This window comes from Anser cygnoides, chromosome 1, assembly GCF_040182565.1.
Source record: "Anser cygnoides isolate HZ-2024a breed goose chromosome 1, Taihu_goose_T2T_genome, whole genome shotgun sequence".
NCBI lineage: Eukaryota > Metazoa > Chordata > Aves > Anseriformes > Anatidae > Anser > Anser cygnoides.
In genome coordinates, this window is record NC_089873.1 from 86,043,546 (window position 1) to 86,064,598 (window position 21,053).

Genomic DNA, 21,053 nt, shown 5'->3' on the forward strand with positions numbered 1-21,053 from the left:
TCAAGGATTGCTGCCCACTGTTTATTCCACTGCTGCTTCATCCCTGCTCGTGCTCTCCCTAGGCTTTGGGGTAGTGCTGGAATTAAAGGGAGCCTGGGTAACACAAGGAACTGAATATACTGTGTGACTGGGGGAGATGGGGATCTGGAATGATAACTTGCGGATGACTTGATTAATATTAGTCTGGTGGCTGAAGTGCTTAACTTAAACATCAAATGTAGACCTAAAGACATTAAAGCAAGGAAGCAAGGACTATGTTATGGATAAGAACTTCTTCACAGGGAAGATGTGCTGAGGACAAGTGACATTACAGTGTATGGTTTCCAGGAGGGAAGGCTGGACACTGCTTGGATGGGGGAGATGTCATGACTGCCTTTCTTACCTTTCACATTGGAGAAGACAGAGAAGCAGCAGTGGTTCAGTCTGGGTAGGCTTGGTTAGGTGAAGGACGGGACTCCACACTGAGAGATACTGAAGCTGTGGATGGTGTAGAGGACAGTCAAGAAGCAGGATCACCCTGTCCTGATCTTTTCTATACTGTCTTCTGTAGGGAAGGCACAGCTGGGAGTGTGTGAAGGGAGATACCTGACTTAGGCCTTGCCTACCACTCAAAGTATGCTCAGGTTTTACTGTGGCCAGAAATTGCTGTTGTGATATCTATAAAAACACATTTTTCAGGGCATTAACTTCACATCTTTCCCGTAGCACAACTAATGTTTGAAGACTTTGCGGCAGCCAGGCAGTGAGGAACAGCAGAGAATTAGTGGTTTTGGAAAGGTGTTTATGCTCGGCTCAAAAGAGGAAAAATCTAACTGGGTACACCATGCAAAGAACTCTTCACTAAAAACAAACAGAGCAGAACTCCGTTCTTCATTTTTTTCCACTACAGTGTTGCTTTAGAACAAAATGAAATACCATACTCTTAATTTCATGATTTCAGCTAACTTGTTCACTCTGCATACAGTAAACTATATATGTGTATGTATATATGTGTATGTATATATGTGTATATATATTTTTTTCTACATGGGATATAGTGCAACATCTCCAAGTTTATTCTAAAAATGTTAAATTTTGAAATTGTGTTGGTCTGTTCCTCTTTCATAGATACCTTTTTTTCTATGTGAACTATACTTTCAAATTGAATTGTGTTTGCTTAATATAGCAGGCACACCCCTTTAATGCTAGCGATACTATGGCTCCGGTCAGTGGTTTGCTTCCAGGGCCACGTACTGTTCTGCAGAGTTTTTATTATACAGAGCAGCGCCACAGAAATAAGTAAATAAATAAAATGAAAGGCTTATTGTTAAAATTGTTAAAATATGGAAAAAATATTATGAGGATGTAGTGAACAATATCCAGTTCCTTTACACTAAAATCCTGATTTGCAAATGTGAGTGAAAGATTGTCTTTACATTTCCAGAGATGATTAGCTGCCAGCTCTAATCAAATTGAGAAGTAATTAGCAAATCAAAACTTGATTAGCTCTTTGCTTGATTTACTAAAATTATAGTTTATGCAGTTTAAATGATGGGGGAGGGGAAATGTCTCTTCTCTACATATAGCCTAGCGTTCTGCATTAGGGAGGAAGGGAAGAGAATTGTTGCTTACAGTACTTATCTACTTTAATATCCCAGTGCTATTACTTCATTGAATGTGATGCTGGGTAAGCGAAGACTTCATCCCTTTTACCGTTGAAGTAAATGTGTTGCACATCTACTTAGATGCAAGCCTTGTTTAGGATATGAGTGACCCAGACAGCCTGACTTCATTACCAGAACTCTTCTTCATTCATGAAGTGCTTCAGTCATATTACAGAATTATTAAAATGTGAAGGTTATGCATGTGATTCTGCAATAAAGGAAGTTATTTAATTGATTCATGTGCTGTAACTGTACGGGCAAGGTTGAAAGGGGAGAGTGATCTTGACAGTGCTGGAGTTCTATTTCCATCTCTGCCATCTACTGACTGTGAGACATTTGCCTTTGCTTAGTTTCTCTAATACTATTTTTCCTGTCTGTGGAACAAATACCATTTATTCTGTTCTTCCACTGCCTTGAACTTTGAGTTCCTGAGGGAAGAAAAAAAAAAAAAAAAAGGTAGCTTGGGTCTAAAAGGGTCTAATAGATGTCCCTCTAGCTTACATATACCAAATGCAAAATAAATAGTCTATCTATATGAGGCCAAAAATAAATATGTATGTTTTTCTAGTACGCAGTTTGCTACAGTCTTCCTTGTCTGTCTTCTCCATGAGATGAGATGGCTGTAATGCTCTCTGCATTTACATTGTGACCAAGACACGTTTTAATGCATCTTTTATACTTGAGTCTTATTTGTTGCAGAAGTAACTGCAGTGGAGAGCTTCCCTGAATTAATTTAATGGCAGAATTAGCAGGCCATCTGTAATCCCATTGAAATACCTTAAAGGCTTCACTTTTTGCAGGTAGCCTTATTAAAAAAACAAGAGGTTTGATACAAACTCAGAACAGAGTGTAAGATTTATTTATTTTTTTTGAATGGCTGTGCCTGTATCTTAAAAACACAGTTTAATTAAACAGAAGACTAGAGAGATAAACCTAGTAATGTTACAGTATAAAGTACTGCTCAAATACTGATATTTAGGAAGTTTATTTTTTTTTTTCTCTTAAATGAAACACTAAAGAAAACTGAATCAACACTGTGGTTATGTATCTGAAAGCCAAATGGGTCCCTCACATAGCCTATATTTCAGAGTATATTCCAGCGAACTTCAGAGAAATCTAGATGCTGTTTTCAATGGATTTTTTTTCTTCTAGTTTTTAGAGCGCTTTATTTTCAGACATGGGTTGTTTATATAGCAATTTAATATATCGAGTATTTCTGCCTCAGGCTGCAAGGTTGTGGTATGGCAGCTGATCTATTTCTCTTTCGGATAAAGTATTTAATCCATAAAATTTTCCTTTCTCTAGGGGACATAAGTAGTCTTAAACATTACTCTTGGACTTTCAAACTTGTATAGACTACTAAATGAACTGTTGTATATATTTTATCAAAAGCACTTTTTTTCTTTTCTTCCTTTTTTTTTTTTCTCCTCTTTTTAAGCTCCCAGGAACTGCACTGTGCTTATCTTCCCTGACTCCTTTCCTCCTGAAGATTCAATGTACTGTTATATACTTGTCTCCTTTTCTTATGTCTACTGATTAAAAAGTCATCCTTTCATGGGACAGTGGTGTGGTCCCAACGTCTATTTGCAAAAACTGTCATGTCATCACAGGGTGCCCCCTTTAGAGCAACCATGCCACACAATGAATCACAAATTGTTTGTAAGAAGCTCTGTTTTCATTTGACTGAAATGCATTATTGAGGGAGATAGAGCTCAACAGGAACAATGGTAGGAATCCTTGACAAGCAAAGATGATGACCGATAGCTCTATGAATGGGATTATATGATATGGTATTCTGAGATACAGGAGGACTTTATTTGATCTAGCTGATGTCCCATCCAGTACTTAATCCAGGTACCGGATAGCTGGAACTTTAAGCAGATAAAATTCATATACTAAGAAGGAGAGAAATTAGACTTTATAATTTTTAGCTGGGACTCTTATGTGTAAAAGCAGGATAAAATTATCTATCTTTTCTATGTAAAGGCAGTAGATCCATTGTAACTTTTGGTGTCAAGGCTAATTTTAGTTGCAGACAGAAGGGAAATTTTCACCAAAGGGATGTGAAGTTTGTTTTTTAGGTGGGAAGTGCTGTAGTGGGACAGGCAACATTTCATGAAAATATGCATTTGTCAAAAAATATTATTTTAATGGTGAGGATAGGTAATACATAGCTGAATCATTTTATTTTTTAAAAGTATGATTTATTTTTAAAGTTTTTTTTTCCTTTTAGTTATGATTTCTATATCTTCATTTGCTTATATTTCCAACTGCTTGCAGTTTTTACCCTGAATTTATTGTGTTTCTATGCCTGCATTCCATCTTTTTGATAGAAATAGCTTTTGAAAACCTTTTTGTAATTACTTTCAGGAAAGTTTCTGGATGAATCCCAAGTTGTTTTGCAGGGCTGTGATAGAGATCTAAAATATATTAAGAGATCTAAAAAATATTTTTCTCTCATAGGTATCCTGGCTGTGTGTATCATCAAAAAGTTACAGACTAAATAGGTGATTTTGTGGGGTTACTCTGATAAAGGTTGCATGTTTTTGATAGTCATGGCTGCATTTACTATTTAATTTATTTTTTATATATATATTTTTATTACTAGATTTTACTGGTTCTGGCTGGAACAGAATGAACTTTCTTCAGTGCAGCCCCTACGGTAATGTGCTTTGCATTTGCGACCTGTAAGGTGTTGGTGCCCCTCCAGCATTTTGGCTGTTGCTGAGCAGTGCTGGTGCTGGCTGGCTCCTCAACCTCCCCATCCCCACTGCTGGTTGGCTGGGGGTGGGCAGGAGGTGGGGAAGGGGCACAGTCAGGACAGCTGATGTAAACATAAACCCATACCATACATTGCTCTGCTTGGCAATAGACGCTAGGGGAAAGGAGGAGGGAGGGGGGACGGGATGTTTGTGGTTATGGTGTTTGCCTTCCCAAGCAACCGCTACATGTGCTAAGGCCCTGTGTGCACGGAAGTGGAGGGATATATGCCTGCTGGTGGGAAGGAGTAAATTTTGCTTTCCCTGTTAAGATGTCCTTCTATCAATCTATGAGGCTTCTCGCCCTCCGTTTCCTGCCCATCCCATGGGAGAGAAGCAGGGGGTGTTTGGCTGCTGGGTCAACCTCCCTCAAAATGGTAGAGGTGAAAGAAGCTATTTTAATTTATTGGCTTAAAGGAGGTAGTCTTTCATAGGCCTTGAGGATAAGGATATGAGCAAGGAGATGCATTTATTTATTTATTTATGGTAATGTGTGGTACTAATGAGACTGTAGGTCCTGCCTAGACTTGAACTTGGAAATTGTTTAGTGCTTTAAGATTTTTTTCCTCAGTGTTGGGCTGCAGTTTTCATGTCCCATCCCTAAGGTACATCTGCCAAGCCTCTGAAACTGGGCAGAGTGTATGTGGATGGCTGATTCCGTGTTCTTCACCTGAGCCTCCAACTTTTCCCGTTCTAGAATGTTTGCAGTGTGTGCTTCAGAGTGCAAACTGAGCCCCCCTTCAGCAGGTGAACCATTGCCAGCACCAAACGTAGCTGTGGCTACACAGTCTTATTTGCAAAAACATCTGAACTGTTCTTGCTGACCCCCATTCAGGCAGCTGCTGCTATAGCAGTGCCAAGGCAAATCCCTTGTATGTTTTCCCTGGCTGTTCCATTGCCTCTGTGAGAATTCGTAGTGAAATAGGATTACTCTTAGGTAAACAACCCAAGGTTTAGGGAATACCTAACTCTTATAAATATTGCATTAAAATACTGATTATTAATGACATCCCAATTTTCCACTATTTACATCAGTTGAGTAGGTAGATAAACTTCAAAAGGTTTTAACCTTAGAAATAGTGTGTCTCAACAGATGTGATACTGCTTCATCCTACACGTTGTCATAATTAAGAAGCATTCAGAAGTTATTTTTTCTTTCAGCAATTTCAGGCATGATCTTGTGATTCAAATTTTAGTAAAGATTGTAACCTGTACTTCACTAGTACAATTAAGGTAATTGACAAAGGCAAAGCTAGTTTGCAAAGTTAATTAGAATTTTCCATCTCCTCACTTTCAATTAAGCTTGTTGGTCTGACACATTTCTTCCTGTTTAATGTCTTGCCATTACTTTTACACAGTATGCAGGTTGTAGTAGTGTGGTAGTCTGTCAGATAAACAGTGGCTATTGAAATAATCATGGAGCTGATGAACTATTTTGTGGGGAACTTTTGGTCATCCTCTTGTGTTTGAGCATCTGAGTAATTACTACATACTTCATTTATCTAGCAGTTTTGAGGTGCACTATAAAAGTACGTTAGTGGTGGTGGTGTTTGTTTTTTTCCTTTTTTCTGCTGAACAAGAACACTACTGTAATGCAGAAACAGATATAACGCATTAAAAGAACTGTAATTACAGCAAATGAAATATTATTAAGAGACTACAAATCCTTTAAAGTGTTTGTAAATTAGGACAGAAATTATAGTGATGCTGAATGTTAAATCTGACACTGTCAGAAAATTATGTATGGCTTTGGTAACATGGCAGTACTAAAAGTTGGATTGCTGCCCTGGGGATCTTGTAGTTCTGTCAAACCCTGTTCCTGGCAACTGTTATGACTCCTTAAGCCAAACAATTTACCCCTTTCAAAATGTGTATTGGGTCACAATACTTGTGATACATTTATTCTTTTGATGGTTCTCTAATTGGAAGGAAAACAATAACAGCTAAGCTAAGATTAGATGCAACATCACAGACGGTGTTTATAATATATTACATAAATAAGTGTTTTAAAAACAAAATGCTTAACTTGCTTAACAAGCATCTGTCCAGTCCCTGCAATCATGAGATGCCCAAATCACTTGGTTCAGTTAAGTACCACACAGGTGACAAGTAAAAAATTACTAGTTCTCGTGAATATGATGACATTGGTACGTTGTCATGAAAATCCAGTATCTGCCAACTTTGAAGACTGAATCAGTAACAAATATGGCTATATCTTCCATTGCATTCATACCCCATATATATCACACCTCACGAGCCTGGATTTAGCTTCCCTACACACCGTGCTGATTTCATTTGCACGATCTCTCTATACCATGATGTTCACCCTTCCATATCAGAGCTTGGCATACATCTCATCAGAGAGGATCATTAGGAAGTAATGCTTTGCCTATGGTTATCCTGGCAGCACCACAGGCCAAGCGAACTGGCTAATAGCCTACTGTTGCAAAGTATCATCCTCTCAAGTCTTCTTTATATCACAAAACACTGTTCACTGTGATGCTTGTCATCCCACAGAACATGAGGTGGCTTCGTGCTGATAGTTTGGGTTCTCACAAGTGATGTGAACTGGACCTGGGTGAAGTAACTCCTGGTGTGTGTCATTGTAGGGCTTAAGATCTTTATGGAAAGGTCACTTTTCTGTTTCCTGGGTTGTTACTGTTTTATGGACCTGATACATAGCTGAATTGTTGCATATACACAGGGTTGCTGCAAGGTGAGAGGTTTCTGAGAGAAAATTATTTGGGCATTGCAATAGGAGTGCTTTAAATGCCCCCCCAAAAAAATTCATAGAGCAGCCAAGCTGCTGTTATTTCACTGACAAAACTAGCCCAGCAGCTACACAATGCCTTATGCGTTTGTCTGAAATATCTGTTTGATGCAAAGATCTTCTCAGCATTTAAGAGAAATGGTGCAGTGTTTAAGTGCCCATCTTCGCAGGCACAGGGAGGGCTGCTAGCCAACATCTGAGCAATCACAGAATTCCTGTGCATCTGGATGCTGTGACAAGATCAGCCATTGAAGATACACTTGAGGAAAGCATCCGCTGTTCTAAGTCAAGGCTGGACATCTGTTCTGCTACAGCTGCTACATTTGGTGATGTTGATGGAAGTAAACTGCTGACCATGACTGTCTCACAAAAACATGCAGAAATTCCATGTGAAGCATCTGTGAAACACTGACTGACAATGGGAATATTTCTGATTTTTCTTACTGGTCTCTTACACATCTGGCTTTTGGATGTTGCACTTGTAAACGTTTCCAGTCCACCTTCCCACCAGTTTACAGATTAATATCCTGCACATGGTCCAGGCCCAAGTCAACAAACATATGAATCTTAAGTGACTTTTATCCATCTGATTTTTTGATTTTGATGTAGTATGCCCATTTCAGTGTTTGTATCCTAAACTTTTTTTTAAGCTCAGTCTTACATAGTGTAAAATTCTCTGGCTCAGATGATGTCTCCAGTTTCTTTGAGACTAATCCTGTATAACTCTGGTGGTCTACGACCATTTAAGGACAAAGGTTTTGGTCTTTATAGAAGTTTGCAACTAAACATACTTTTAAAAAAATGTGTGAGTAGACTGGGCAGCTTGATTTTGTATTTTGGATATTGTTTAGTAACATCTAGGGGTATTGTTTGTTTCTTTACTCACTAAAGAGTAAGAAAGTCTGCAGATAACTGTAGGACAAATGCTTTAACATCCATATTTTCCTACAGCTTTAACATCCATATTTTATATCTATATTTCCTAGAAAAATGAGATGAAAACAGAAAGCTTGATATTTCCCCTGTTCATTATATGCAGAGTTTTTTTCTGAGTGACAATGTTACAATTTATGATGATCTATTAGGCAATTGTCTTGCTTAATGATATGTTTCAAATGTATCTTGATGTGTCAGAAATGTTTAGCTTTTGTCTTATGTTTATTCAGCTTTCTGAAGGACTATCATCTTCCCATCATGAGAATGTGCCATTCAGATTCAAAGAACTAAGGACAGTGATTTTTAGAAAACAGCACAGAACTGTATGGTCTGGGATTTTGGGGGTTGTTTTCTTTGTTTGTTTCCAACAAACATATTTGGCCTTTCAAGTCAGAAAGCTAACAGAGCTGGGTCTCACAATTTAAGATACAAATAGGAAGAGTTTTGGAAACTTTGAAATCTTTGCAGGCTATCAAACCCATCTTAGGGTAGCTCAGAAGTGAGTTGATAGGTGCCATGGAGCACAGGATGCATTTCTTAAACTGAAAGCTTTGTGGAATAAATTCCTGATCTGTTTGATTGTGGGTTAGGTGAAGGTGAGAGGGCATGTCTCTTGTTGCATTATGTGAACGCATGTGTATTCTCTTCTGCAGACTTATCAGACAGAAGACTGTCTTTTTTAAAATCTGAATTAATCGTGTTGTATATCTCTGATATCCAGATGGCTGTTTTTGTTTGGTTTTGATTTTTGTTTAGTTAGTTAGTCTGGATTAGATGGTTAGTTTGAATTTCATGAAGATTAAAAAATGAAGACAATCCATATTTCTCAAAAGATGCCCATGAACATGTGAATGCAGGGGCTCAGTTGTCAGTCTGGATGCTCAAACTATAATGTACTGGTAAAAATTGGCTTTTTCTTATAAAAAGATCTGTATTACATTATAGTAAATTAGCGAATACATATTTGGGATGCTTCTGAATCCTGGAAGATGGACCACTCAAAAGATACACGAGTTCAAAGAAAATTATCTTTCTGTTGTTAAGATAAATATATGCATTCGTTTACTTATCTTCAAAGTGCTTATCAGAGTGTGATCCATTCAGTACTTTTCCTCAGAGTTCACCTGGCAGGCGCTGCTGCTTTTTCATGAGTTGAGGGAAGGAACACCAACTTCTACACATTCCTCTTGTGGTTTAGTTTATTAGGGAAATGATGCATTTAACACCCCTACAAACAAATCAGTTGTGTCATGGGGTATTAACTTTCTCTTGCCTGAATTAATGAAATCTGTTTGAGGATAATTTTTTTCTCAACCTCAAGTGCTTTAAATAGAAGGTTATTTTCTGGCAGAAGCAAATGCAGTTCACAGACGCAATAAACTGCAAGGTCTAGTGACTGAACCACAAAATGTTAAAGCTAAAATGATGTTGCATGTTAATTCAAAATTCTCCTCTGTGGAATAATTCCATAGCAATCAGACAGCCATGTCAATATTTTGTTTCTCTGTATGGTAGTTATAGATGAGCTTAACTTCCAAAGAGAAGTCTTCTCGTGGGGGGACATAAGGCAGAAGGGGATAAATCTGTCACTTTTTAGGAAGAACAAATGCAGATACTCAAAAAAACAATGCTTGAATTTGGTTTGAATGTAACCTTCTGTACCAGCCATTGTCCAGGATACTTGTGTCATGTAGAGAGTTAGCTACTTGCAGTTCTCATTGATATTCTTCAGTGACACTTATGCTTGTAGGTCAAGTAAAAGGTCATTTGGTCAAAGCTGCAGAGAAGAAGCTAGCCAGCCTCGGGTTAGTACTGCCTCTGGAGGTTTATATGTCAGCTACTTGGATTTCATTGCATGCCTTTATTAAATACTAGAGACTATAGCAACCATGTAGTTATTCAGGAATTAACTAATAACTGTGTAAATTCTTATTAATAGAAATGATCAATTGAAATCGAGTAAATTATACTACATTTCTAATGTATGTAATTGAGAAGATGTCTGAATTTTGAACTCTTTGAATTCTGTGCATCTTTCTGAAGAGCTAAAATGGAGATGCTTGTTTATATATCAGTCTGAATCTTGTTTACCAATTTTCCTTGGAAAAAATCCTAATGTCCAAACTGAATGTAGAGGATAAAATATCAGGAAAGCCACACTTCAGATACTGCTTTGTTGCTGCCATATTATACTCTTAATGCTAATGGGAAATGGATCAAGCAGTCAGCTGCCAACAGAAATCTCCAAAGGATAGCTCATATTTTCTTCCTCAGCTGCTACCAATGTGGTATTTCTGAGTTTGCCTTTTCACAAAAAAGTTCAACAAGGATGTTGGAAGAAGAGCTGCTGTTAACAAGAACTAATTTCGGTTCTATTTTATGTGAACTAAAATCAAGCTTCTATCTTCTAACTTTAAAACCGCCTGCTTTAGAAACAGAAAACATGCCAGCAAAAAGGGATGGCTTTTAAGCACTTAAGAGATTTAAGAATAGCCTCATCAATTTAAAACCTTTCACAGTACTATGAAATTTTATCTGACGTTTTCATGAGCATCATTATTTATAAGTACTTCTTTACAAATTAGGGGAAAAAATTGGAAATGTGTCGAAGTGCTGTGGTTATGAGTGAGTTCAAACTTTCTTTCTTCAGTAGTATAGATCTCTAAATATTGAGCAAGTGGAGCAACAAAAGGAACAGCAAAATAATCAAAATAGAGTAAACGTAAAGGTTATATGTGTTTTAATATACCATTGTAAAACTTAGGCTTTGGTGCCTTCCGTCTACAGAATGAAAGCGTTAGCACCAATGGAGAGATTTCCCCCAAGTATTCCTGTAATGATATGTGCTGTCTATGGGAGATGCAGACTTTTACTGGAAATAGGAACTGTAGCTGTGATGATAGAATAGAGGTGAAAGAGGGTCTCTTTGACTCTGTTTATTTTCCAGAAGGAAAAACAAAAACAAAACAAAACAAAAAGGATTTGTATTTCTACATGTTAGTTTTGTGATCATTATTTTCTTTTCCTCATTCTGGGTTCAACACGGGAAAGATGTGTATATATTTCCTGGTGAACTAAGCCTCATTTATGTTTCTGCTAGATTATTTCACATCTTTACCAACTTTATTCTTGCTCTTTTTAAGGCAGTGATTGCAATCCTTTTTGTTGCTTCTTGGTGTGATCTCTGAAATTTATGACAGTGAAAAATTTATAGCAATGTTATCAAAAATCGTAGTCTGTTCTTAAAGATTAATAAATGTTTGCAATGCTACTAGAGCTTAGGAAGACTCATTTATGATTGAGGAAAAGATTTATGTTCAGAAATGCTACTTTCTCAGTACGCCCATCTTGCAGTCTAAATGGAAGTCTAGAACTGTGTCAGACTAATTTAAAGTTTGTTTTTAGGTTTAAAGGCTTCTATGTCATTCAGCTTTGTTAGTTAAAAGACAGCAGAGCAAAAAGAAAGCCCCTCGTCCAGACAAGGCTCATTAGAATTTTTTAGTACTTCCTTAGGCTTTTATTGCTCAATATGAACACATTTTAGTCTGCACAAAGGAGAGTTTTAAAGTAGTATTTTCAGTCTTTATTTGAAATCTCTTGTTCTCCTTCAGTTCACATATGCTATATGGTGAATGTAGAAATCAGACCGTAATACTTTGATCATTTTGCTGTCTGGTTTGATTAATACTTTCATACTCTAGAGTGTACCAGCATGGGGTAGGTAGATCCCTGTAGGTTATAAAGGACAAAGTAAAAGGAAAGAAAAGGTTCTTAGGCCCAGGTAAGATCAGTCGACTTCCTCCATCTTCAGGGTTTTAAAATACCATTTTGGATGGGCAGTATTTGGTTGAATAAGTTCACATGGCTTCTCAAGGATAACTGACCAGGATGTACAGCAGCTGCTCACAATGTCCTTAAAAAGGAGAATATTTCCTTCAATATTTGTCCTTTTATATAACTAAAAAACTACTATCAAACATGAAAGGACAAAAAGCCTAGAGTCACTTCACCTGTATTTTTCCTACGCCATTTTAAGAAGCAAAATTGGTAAGTGAAAAGAATGCTGGCTTTTAGTTTTTCTTGGCATTAAAAAGTGGCGGGGGGAAGTAATTCTACATTATCTGGTAGTTACAGTTACCGTGGTGAAAAGAAGCAGGAAGTAAAATAGAGAAGTATGTCATTCTAGGTCACATGCTTTTTCTTTTTTCTTTTTTTTTTTTTTTTAATAGACATAGAGACAGCTCTTTGCCATTAGTATATTCATCACATGCCAAGAGAGCATACACATTTGTTTTTAACTATTCCCTCTTTAATTAACATTTACTGTTAAGAGACACAGAAAGTTTTCTTCTTTATTTTCAATATTTTTTTCTTTTTCCCCTCCCACATATTATTTCACTGATATCTCACAAGAATTCCTATCTCTTAATAACTCTGTAGGTAATACACCTTCAAGGGAACTCCCCAAGTCTACCCTTCAGCTTTCCAAAAGTTCCCCCTCACTTTAAATTGTGAAAGAAGGCCTTAAGCATCTGCTTATTCTATTCTCATGATCACATTTAAGTGGAAAATGATCTGATACATCTTCACCTTTGAAAAACTTTGCCGTTTCAGATACACAGAACTTGAACAATCAGTTAGGTTATTGTCCCTTTTAAGTAATAATACTATTTAAGTATAGACACACATTGTATGTGTTACAAACTTCTGTATTGCTGTAACATCTCAGATTGTACTTGTTAGAGTAGAAATAAGATCTATCATACAATAAGGAGTGGATATAGATTCAACAGAAGCTGGACTTCCCTGTGTGTTCAATAACTTGGATTCATTTCTGTTTTCTTTTATTATTTTAATAGCAACGCTTGTTTTCTGTAACTGAAGTGTTCAGGCAGTCTTGCTATCATGTTCATTAAAAAATGTATTTATTTATTATTTATTGTGACTCTTACCACTGTTAATACCAAGAACTTAGTGTTATATTTCGACCTCTTATTAGTATTCTTTTCATATTAAATAAAAAAAGTCTTTCTTCAATAATTGATAAGATAAAGAAATGTAATGTTCTGCAACTATCTCATTTTTCCTCATTTGGCTCCTTTGTAAAGATGCTACACAGCCATCTTTCTGAGCAGAAAGCACATTCCTTGCCTAAGGCCAAAACAATTATCTGACATCATAAAGAAGTTAAACCAGCGCATGCAAGGGGGAAAAAAGACTTGATGTGCTAGTTATAAATTCTAGCAGCAAATCCGTTAAAAAGTGAAAAGAATAACTAAAAGGTATATTTTGAAAGTAAAAACACCAGGCTGCAGAGTTAGGACAAGGTGAAAGGGTGAGCATGCTGGAAGATGTTTGCCATTTTAAATGACTGTGACTTGAAGAGTAGTTTGTCTAGTCAAAGACAGACATGTTTTCATATGTATCTGTATATAGATAACCATATAAAAGGTGGCATTGTTGACTGAAAGCCATGGCTTAGTGTTTTTGTTGTTGTTTTTTGTTTGTTTTTATGAAGGAGTGCTTTGACAATGTTTTTTTTTTTTTAATTATTTGTCATTTAGTAACTGCTTTAAGCTTCTATGTTGTTGAGTTTTTTTGGTTTTTGTTTTTTTTTTTCATTTATTTTAGTTATCACCTTTTGAAATAGTGTCACTATAGTCTTTCTCACTGTTACTTAGTACAGGTTTGTGTCTTAATAAGCAATATCTGATGAAGCAGCAAAGCTACCAATAGCACACAATGTTGCTGTTATCCATATGATTGCAAAACTGGGGGCCTTAAGAGATGGTTGTATTCTAGCTTGTTACTTGCCTTGCTTTAAGCCAAGTTTAAGCAAACTAATCAACTTTTTGAATTTTTATTATTAGTGTTTCTGTGAAGGATATTTCTTAGGGGACCATTACTTTCTCAATCACATAGCTGATCCTGTGGATAAGCTACTTGTTCATGGATGCTGAATATCTAAATAATGGAGAGACCACCAAGTAAAAACCTTACAAAGAGATTTTTTTTGGGGGGGGGGAGGGTAAAAATTTCTCATATGAGCACAAATACTAAACATTCAGTACATTTTCAGCTAGACACAGCTTTTAAATGAAATTGCTTAAGAATATTTTTTTCTACAGAATAATGTTGCCTTTAAAAATTTTTTACTCTCTATATCTCCCCACCACCACCACCCCCTTCCTCCCTACGCCAGGCTCTTCCTGGCACAGATGCATTAAAGAATTTCATAAAGCTTTTCTTTTTAAAAATGTGGTTCTGCATTATAAGTCATGCTCTAGATGTTCCCACACTAGCTGCATCTTATATTGAGACAAAAAAAAAAAATAAAAATACAGTAAGGTTTTTAGTTGGAATTCATTTTCATTATTGTACTTAATTAATTAATTCCAGAAGTGATAGGCTGAACTACTTGATCAATAAACACAGAGGTAAAAGAAGGTCCATGTCCTTTAAGAATATAAAAGCTAACTTTAAAGCAAGAAAACAGAATCAAACAGAGAAACATAGAGCAGTAAGATGGTGTTATGCTGTAAGTTAGTGTGAGCAGTAGTTTTAGTGTTGCAACAGCCTTTTTGTGATTCTGACACTAGGAAATATGTGAGTTTTGAGGGGTTGTTTCAAGAAAAATAATACATCAGGTTTGCCAGCTGTAGAATTTCCCACTCCATTAAATGGGCTTTTGAGGCTTCGAGCATGTGTTGAGGAGTGGAAGTTGGTATCTTACCATTTGGATAAAGAATGGGATAGGATGAGAGGACTGTGAAAATAAATTAAAAACAAACAAACAACAACAACAACAAAAACTATGTTTATGCAATAAAGAAAATGATGGAAATGGCTTTAGAAAGGCACTGACGGAGTACAGATGATCTTCCTTGGGGCTATGCATAGTTGTACTGCATTTCAGAAGGAAGGAGATGGAAGCATTTTTAAGTTGCGCAAGAGAGCTTCTTCCCTGAGATGGTCCAGAGGATGCATGCTGAAACAGCCATTACTAACAGGGCTCTGCAGTGTGCTTGTCTGCTCTGATAAAGCTTTTCTTTGGTAGCCACATTCAGAATGGATTTGGGCAGTGCAAAACTGTACTTGCCTGGGCAAAAGTGAGGGATGCTCCTAGACAGGAGCTAGGGTATTTTTATTTATTTATTTTTTTTTTCTCTGTGAAAAGCTGTACTTTCAAAATGCTATGCAGAAGGTATCTTCATGACAACAAAGTTAAGGACATAGCAGAGGGATCAGTATAGTGTTTTAAATCAAATTTAGAAGGCTGAGCTGCAGATGGTTGTTACTATAAGATTCATGAATAAGATTAAAGGTGGAGATGAGGGGAAAAAGGGGAAGATGCAGAATGAAGAGCTTTATTTAAACAGTAGTACATATGAGGTACATGCTAGGCAGCTGTAAGAAAATGCTATAGGAAGAGCCTAATGACATTCTGATTTGGACCCAGTCAAACAGACGTAGAATAACGAGGTGAATTGGTGAGGTATGAGAGCTTAGAGATCTTCTATGAATATACATGGAGTTTGTGGATGGGATTATACAGTTCTGAGACCTACATCAAGATGATGGTCTTGATGGATCTTACTGAGAGCTGGGGAGAAATGAGGAGCGTCTGCTGAAGGACACTGAAAATAAAATGAGAACACAAAGAAATGAAACCAGGTGGGGGAGATGTGGTAAGCTTGCTAGAAAAAAAAAAAAAAAAAGAATTTAGAATAGATAAACTTTAAAAGTCAGAGGGGCACAGGTTGAATTAAAACAAAATGAGAAAGGGCAATAGTTGGTTAGTAAGTGCAAGAATGTTTTGAATGTTCTTTAAGAAGTTTCAAAGGACAGAAGGAAGTTTGAGAGGAGATAGCTGAAGAGGAGAATGAGAGGGAGTCGTTACCTAAGAGTTTTTACTGTAAAGGCTATGGGTCTATCCCTTTTCCAGAGATAGATAGTAGAGCTCTTTGGCCTTCTGCGTTCATCAAAGTAGGTACAATGTAAATGTGTAAAGCCCCATCAAGAAAGTAATTAAATCTTCTGTGGAATAAGGAGGAATTTTCATGTGTTTGAAGTAAAACAATGTTAAAAGTGTGTAGCAGAATTTAGCCCTGAAGCTCCTTTTTTTTTCCCCAGAGAGCAAAATGATTATTCTGAATTTAACACTCATGTTTCCATTACTCTTTTCATAGCTACATATTTTATGCACAGCACTTCTAACTTGTGTAAAGAATTTTGCTTATATTATAAAAAGATGTCTCTAACTGGGCTATGATTAATATGAAATTTGCTTCTTTTCCTGTTAGTGCTTTATATAACCATTTTAAAATTCAATTTTGTAAGCCTTTGCCTGTTTATTTACTTGTCCTTGTAATCTCTATAACGTAAAACAAATTTTGTTTAAAAACAGAGTATTCACTGAGGGTCCAACTATGTTCTCTAGCAAATGAATTTACCACCCAAGATATATGTGTTGCATGCTGGATGCGTAAAACATGTCACATTAAAATGACAGATTGTATGGAAAAATACTGAATTTTCACGTCTAAGACTTCTCTTATAATTTAAAATGCTTCAGCATTCTGACCCAGAATACCTCAGATATTAAAAAGTGAGAATTTAAGAAGACAAAGCTGAAATAATAAATGTAAAATGTACATTGTTCTTATGTCAGCAAAAAGTACTTCGAAGTATGAAAGCGATTGAATTTTTAATATGCATTTAATTCAGTAATCTGTGTTGCTGTGTCCAAAACACTTGCCAGAAGAGGCAACAGGTGTGCTTTTACTCTGTTCTCCCTCACCCCCAATATAACTGGCATTATGTTCCTCTTAAATTCTTGCTTTTTATGCCTTTTTATGTTAGGTAACTCCACCTTGGTTTGTTTACCAGGGATTTTGTCAGTGAACAATTTTGCATCACAGTTGCTGGGGCAGATTTGCTGATATTATAGTAATTGTTTGGTTTAACACACTGATGGTAAAGGGTTGAGGATTTTCCATTATTTCTATAAAATTGTCAAATCTGTTTCTCAGACAGTATCTTCGTTTTTCAAATGTTGTGTTTTGTTTTCCAACTCCTGCAGCAACTTAGGGTCATCATTATCATATTGTCAGGCCACCAAGATTCCTCATTTTATAGTTGTTTTCTAATTTTTTTTCTCCATTTGCAAATTAAGTTTAATTTATGAGCATGAAAATTAGTACATAACCTGTTACTGTCTTGGGGCAGCTCATAATTTTATGGTGATGTCCAGTTGCTTCTTACTGGAGCTGAAAATAGTAGGATTTTCTGTTCATGGATGAAAATCTTAGTTTTTCTTAGTAAGCACAGTGTGATTAAGATATAAAAGCACCTTTTCCAGCTTTTTTCCTTAATACAGGGAGAACAATCTTATATATGAACCGTTGCTGAATGTCAGTGCTTCTGAACATACCAGCAAGGAATATGGCAAGGCCATTCCATTGGCAGGGGAGGGAGGCCTGAACCAGTGCTGTAACTGCAGAGGTTTGCCGTTAATTGCACCGGGAGGGGAGGCTGAATAGTAGCCTGCTTCCTTTGCACATAGCTGAATTTTCCTCTGGCATTGGCTGAAATCGACCCAAGAAAGATTTTTTTTTTCCATCTTAGAGGAAGAAGCAGAGAGAAGAGCTATGACGCATGCCTCCAAGGGTTCTTTAAAATTTATTTTGCTCTAAAAGCATTACAGCTAAATGTTCCTACAGTGAAAATTCATAGTGGCTACAAAAACTTCAGATGATTAAACTGTTTACTCTGAAAGTCCTTGTTTAGTTCTGAGTATGAATTTCCAAGTGTAATGAAAATATTCCTTCTGAGATGCATTTGTTGGATTTGACAACAAGAAGGCCAGTGAAGAATGCAAAACAGACTTTGTTTATTGGGCAAGTAGCAGGTGATGATAGTGTGTGTGTCCCTCAGCTCAAGTCTGGCCAGGGCAGGATATACTGGCTATCATAGAGCAAACGTGTATATATATCGCAGAATCACAGAATCATCTAGGTTGGAAGAGACCTCCAAGATCACTGAGTCCAACCTCTGACCTAGCACTAACAAGCCCTCCACTAAACCATATCACTAAGCTCTACATCTAAATGTCTTTTAAAGACCTCCAGGGATGGTCACTCAACCATTTCCCTGGGCAGCCTATTCCAATGCCTAACAACCCTTTCGGTAAAGAAGTTCCTCCTAATATCCAACCTAAACCTCCCCTGGAATAACTTTATATACACACACATACTACTTATTATGAGCATAAAATGACAAGGAGATAGTTTTCAAGAGAAAACAGGAAATTAATACCCCATCTAGGTTTATAAAGTTTATTTACATACACTTTTTTTTTCCTTTTTTTTTTTTTTTTTGTATGTGGATCATAGAATCATAGAATGGTTTGGGTTGGAAGGGACCTTAAAGATCATCTAACTCCAAACCCCTGCCATGGGCAGGGATGCCACCCACTACATCATGTTGGCCAAGGCCCCATCCACCCTGGCCTTGAACACCTCCAGGAACAGGGCATCCACAGCTTCTGTTGGGAACCTGTTCCAGTGCCTCACTTCCCTTACTTACAGTGAAGACTTTCCTCCTAATATCCATTCTGAATCTATCCTCTTTTAGTTTAAGACCATTCCCCCTTTTCCTATCATTATCTACATGAGTAAAGAGTCCTTCTCTATCTTTTTTATAAGTCCCCTTTATGTACTGAAAGGCCACAATGAGGTCTCCCCAGAGCCTTCTGTTCTCCAGGCTGAACAGCCCCAGCTCTCTCAACCTATCTTTGGAGGAGAGGTGTTCCAGCCCTCTGATCATCTTTGTAGCCCTCCTTTGGACTCGCTCGAACAGGTCCACATCTTTCTTGTTCTGGGGGCTCCAGACCTGGACGCAGTACTCCAGGTGGGGCCTAGATGAGAGACAACAGCGTATATTTTCAGCAGTTAGCTTCTAGTCAATCATAATTAATATTTATTTTTCCTAAGGATATTCTCAGTGTATTTTTTTTTTATCGAAAAGTTTGTTTTAGAAACCGGAGCAGGAATGGCAGGCTTACTGAGAAAAAATCCGATGCCTGTTAATTTTGGTGTCAGAGAGAAAAGCAAACTTTTCTGTAGGTACTCTAACAAGTCTACCTGATGTTTTTGGATCTAGAGTTCTCACAGCTGTTAGCAGAAGTCTGGTATAGCATGAACTAATGCACTATGAAAAGGAAGATCCATCAAATTGGGTCATTGGTGGAGAGGGATTTTATCTCTTCAAATGTAATTGAGTTTCCTGGTGTCTTAACATAGATGACAGTGACAGTGCAAATTAGGGTCTGAATTTCCTTGACTATGATTCTGAGAATATCAGTGGCTAGCTATGCTTTCTTAACAAAAACTTGTAACATTTACCCTGTAGAAATACTAAAAAAAATTACTTGTTGACTGCCAACTGATTTAGATGATGATGGTATTCTCAGAAATGTGTTGCAGTGGGGGGGCTGTGGAGTATTTTGAACTGTTATGTCAGTAGTCAGTTTACTGAGGAAAAATTCAGACAGTTCATAGCATGCTGTAATGTTACAATCATAGCTAAATCCTGTAGTTATCCTGAGCAAATAGTTGCCAAATACTTTATAGTATTATTGAATTCCCCTTTTGAATCTAGGGTCTCCTTCAGGGGAAAAAAAATATGTCAATTACTCTGCATAAAGAGGACTATCAAAGATCCTGTGCCAGAAGCCATTTAATATTACCCTTTGATTACCCTGAACCTGTAGTATACTTTATACACAGTGAAATTGTATGCAGGCTGTTGCAACTGCTGGTTTATTGCTGCTGTTGGTGTACCAGGAATACAGGTGGAGAAAAGTCAGTTTTCTTTTTCTGATGTGGTACTAGAAGAAGAATCAATAGAAACAAAATTTTTTGGTGACCAGGAAAATGAAAAAGTATCAGCTGCTGAAAGGAGATGTTATGTAGTTCTTTGGTAGGTCTCACAGAGTTTTGTTTTAATGAAAAATGTAAAGAGATATGTACCGAAGTGGTGCACAGTGGTAGAAGTACTGGTGTAGGCACAAATAGGTAGCCTCAAAGGAAACGTAGATGGGAATAGCAGAACCTGTTAGGCAGAAGATACTGGGAATAGTGGCATAAGGAGCTGTAACAAGAAGCAAAATTGTTGAACATCTTGAATATAAAAATATGCAGTGTAACTATGAGATTAAGATTAGAATTTATTAAGATTAGAACTGATTCTATACAGCTGAATGGAGGGGTACCCTCCTTTAGGGAGAGAGACGTTTCTGTAGAAATTGTTGCAAGGAGAGCATAGATATTCCCACTGAAAAGAGCCATTCTTTCTGATTCTCCTGTGTCACTGAGTGGCAAACTGAACAATATAGTTCATATTCTGAGCCAAACAGTCATCATGGAGCAAACTGTTGTTGCCTCTTTTCATTGATCAGAGGGCTTTCCACTCAGCACAGTGCACTGGTGTTGAAAGATGGCTAAGTGATCTTTCACTTTACCTTCAATCTCTGACTTCAGGGAAGTCATATTAGAACTTCAGATGTGAAGGAAAATATTATGTATTTGTCATCACCATCTCAGATTTCTTATTAGTATAGGATTTCTACAATAATGACCAACTTGTGAACAAGTAAATTACTGCTAATGTAAATTTCTGTTACGTTGTCATTTCCTTCTCTTTGCAGTGTATGAGCCAAGTAAACAAGTTATTGAATTCTTTCTTCCAAAGTTTATGTCCCCTTATATTTCACCTCACTTCCACTAATGATTAAAATCTGTTCCCCTCTCCACTAATTTTACAGTAGTAAATCTTCCAGAAAATACACACCGTGGCTTCCCCTTTTAGAGTTTTTGGGATGCAACTATGAGAGCTTGCTTATTTTCTCATCTGTAAAAGAGAGATCCTCCTACCATAGGCTGT

General features: G+C 37.0%; 1 protein-coding gene across 7 annotated transcripts in view; it reads left to right on the forward strand.

Moving 5' to 3' along the window:
• CADM2 (cell adhesion molecule 2) overlaps positions 1-21,053 on the forward strand; it is a 666,627-nt gene that overhangs the window by 381,143 nt on the left and 264,431 nt on the right. Inside the window, exon 1 of one of the 7 annotated variants that reach the window (XM_067001493.1) lies at positions 4,263-4,305. The exons of the other annotated variants lie outside the window; for them this stretch is intronic. Coding sequence (XP_066857594.1) covers positions 4,278-4,305 — 28 coding nt within the window. The 5' untranslated portion in view covers positions 4,263-4,277. Of the gene's footprint in view, positions 1-4,262; positions 4,306-21,053 lie in introns of those variants that run through there. 7 annotated transcript variants of the gene reach the window in all.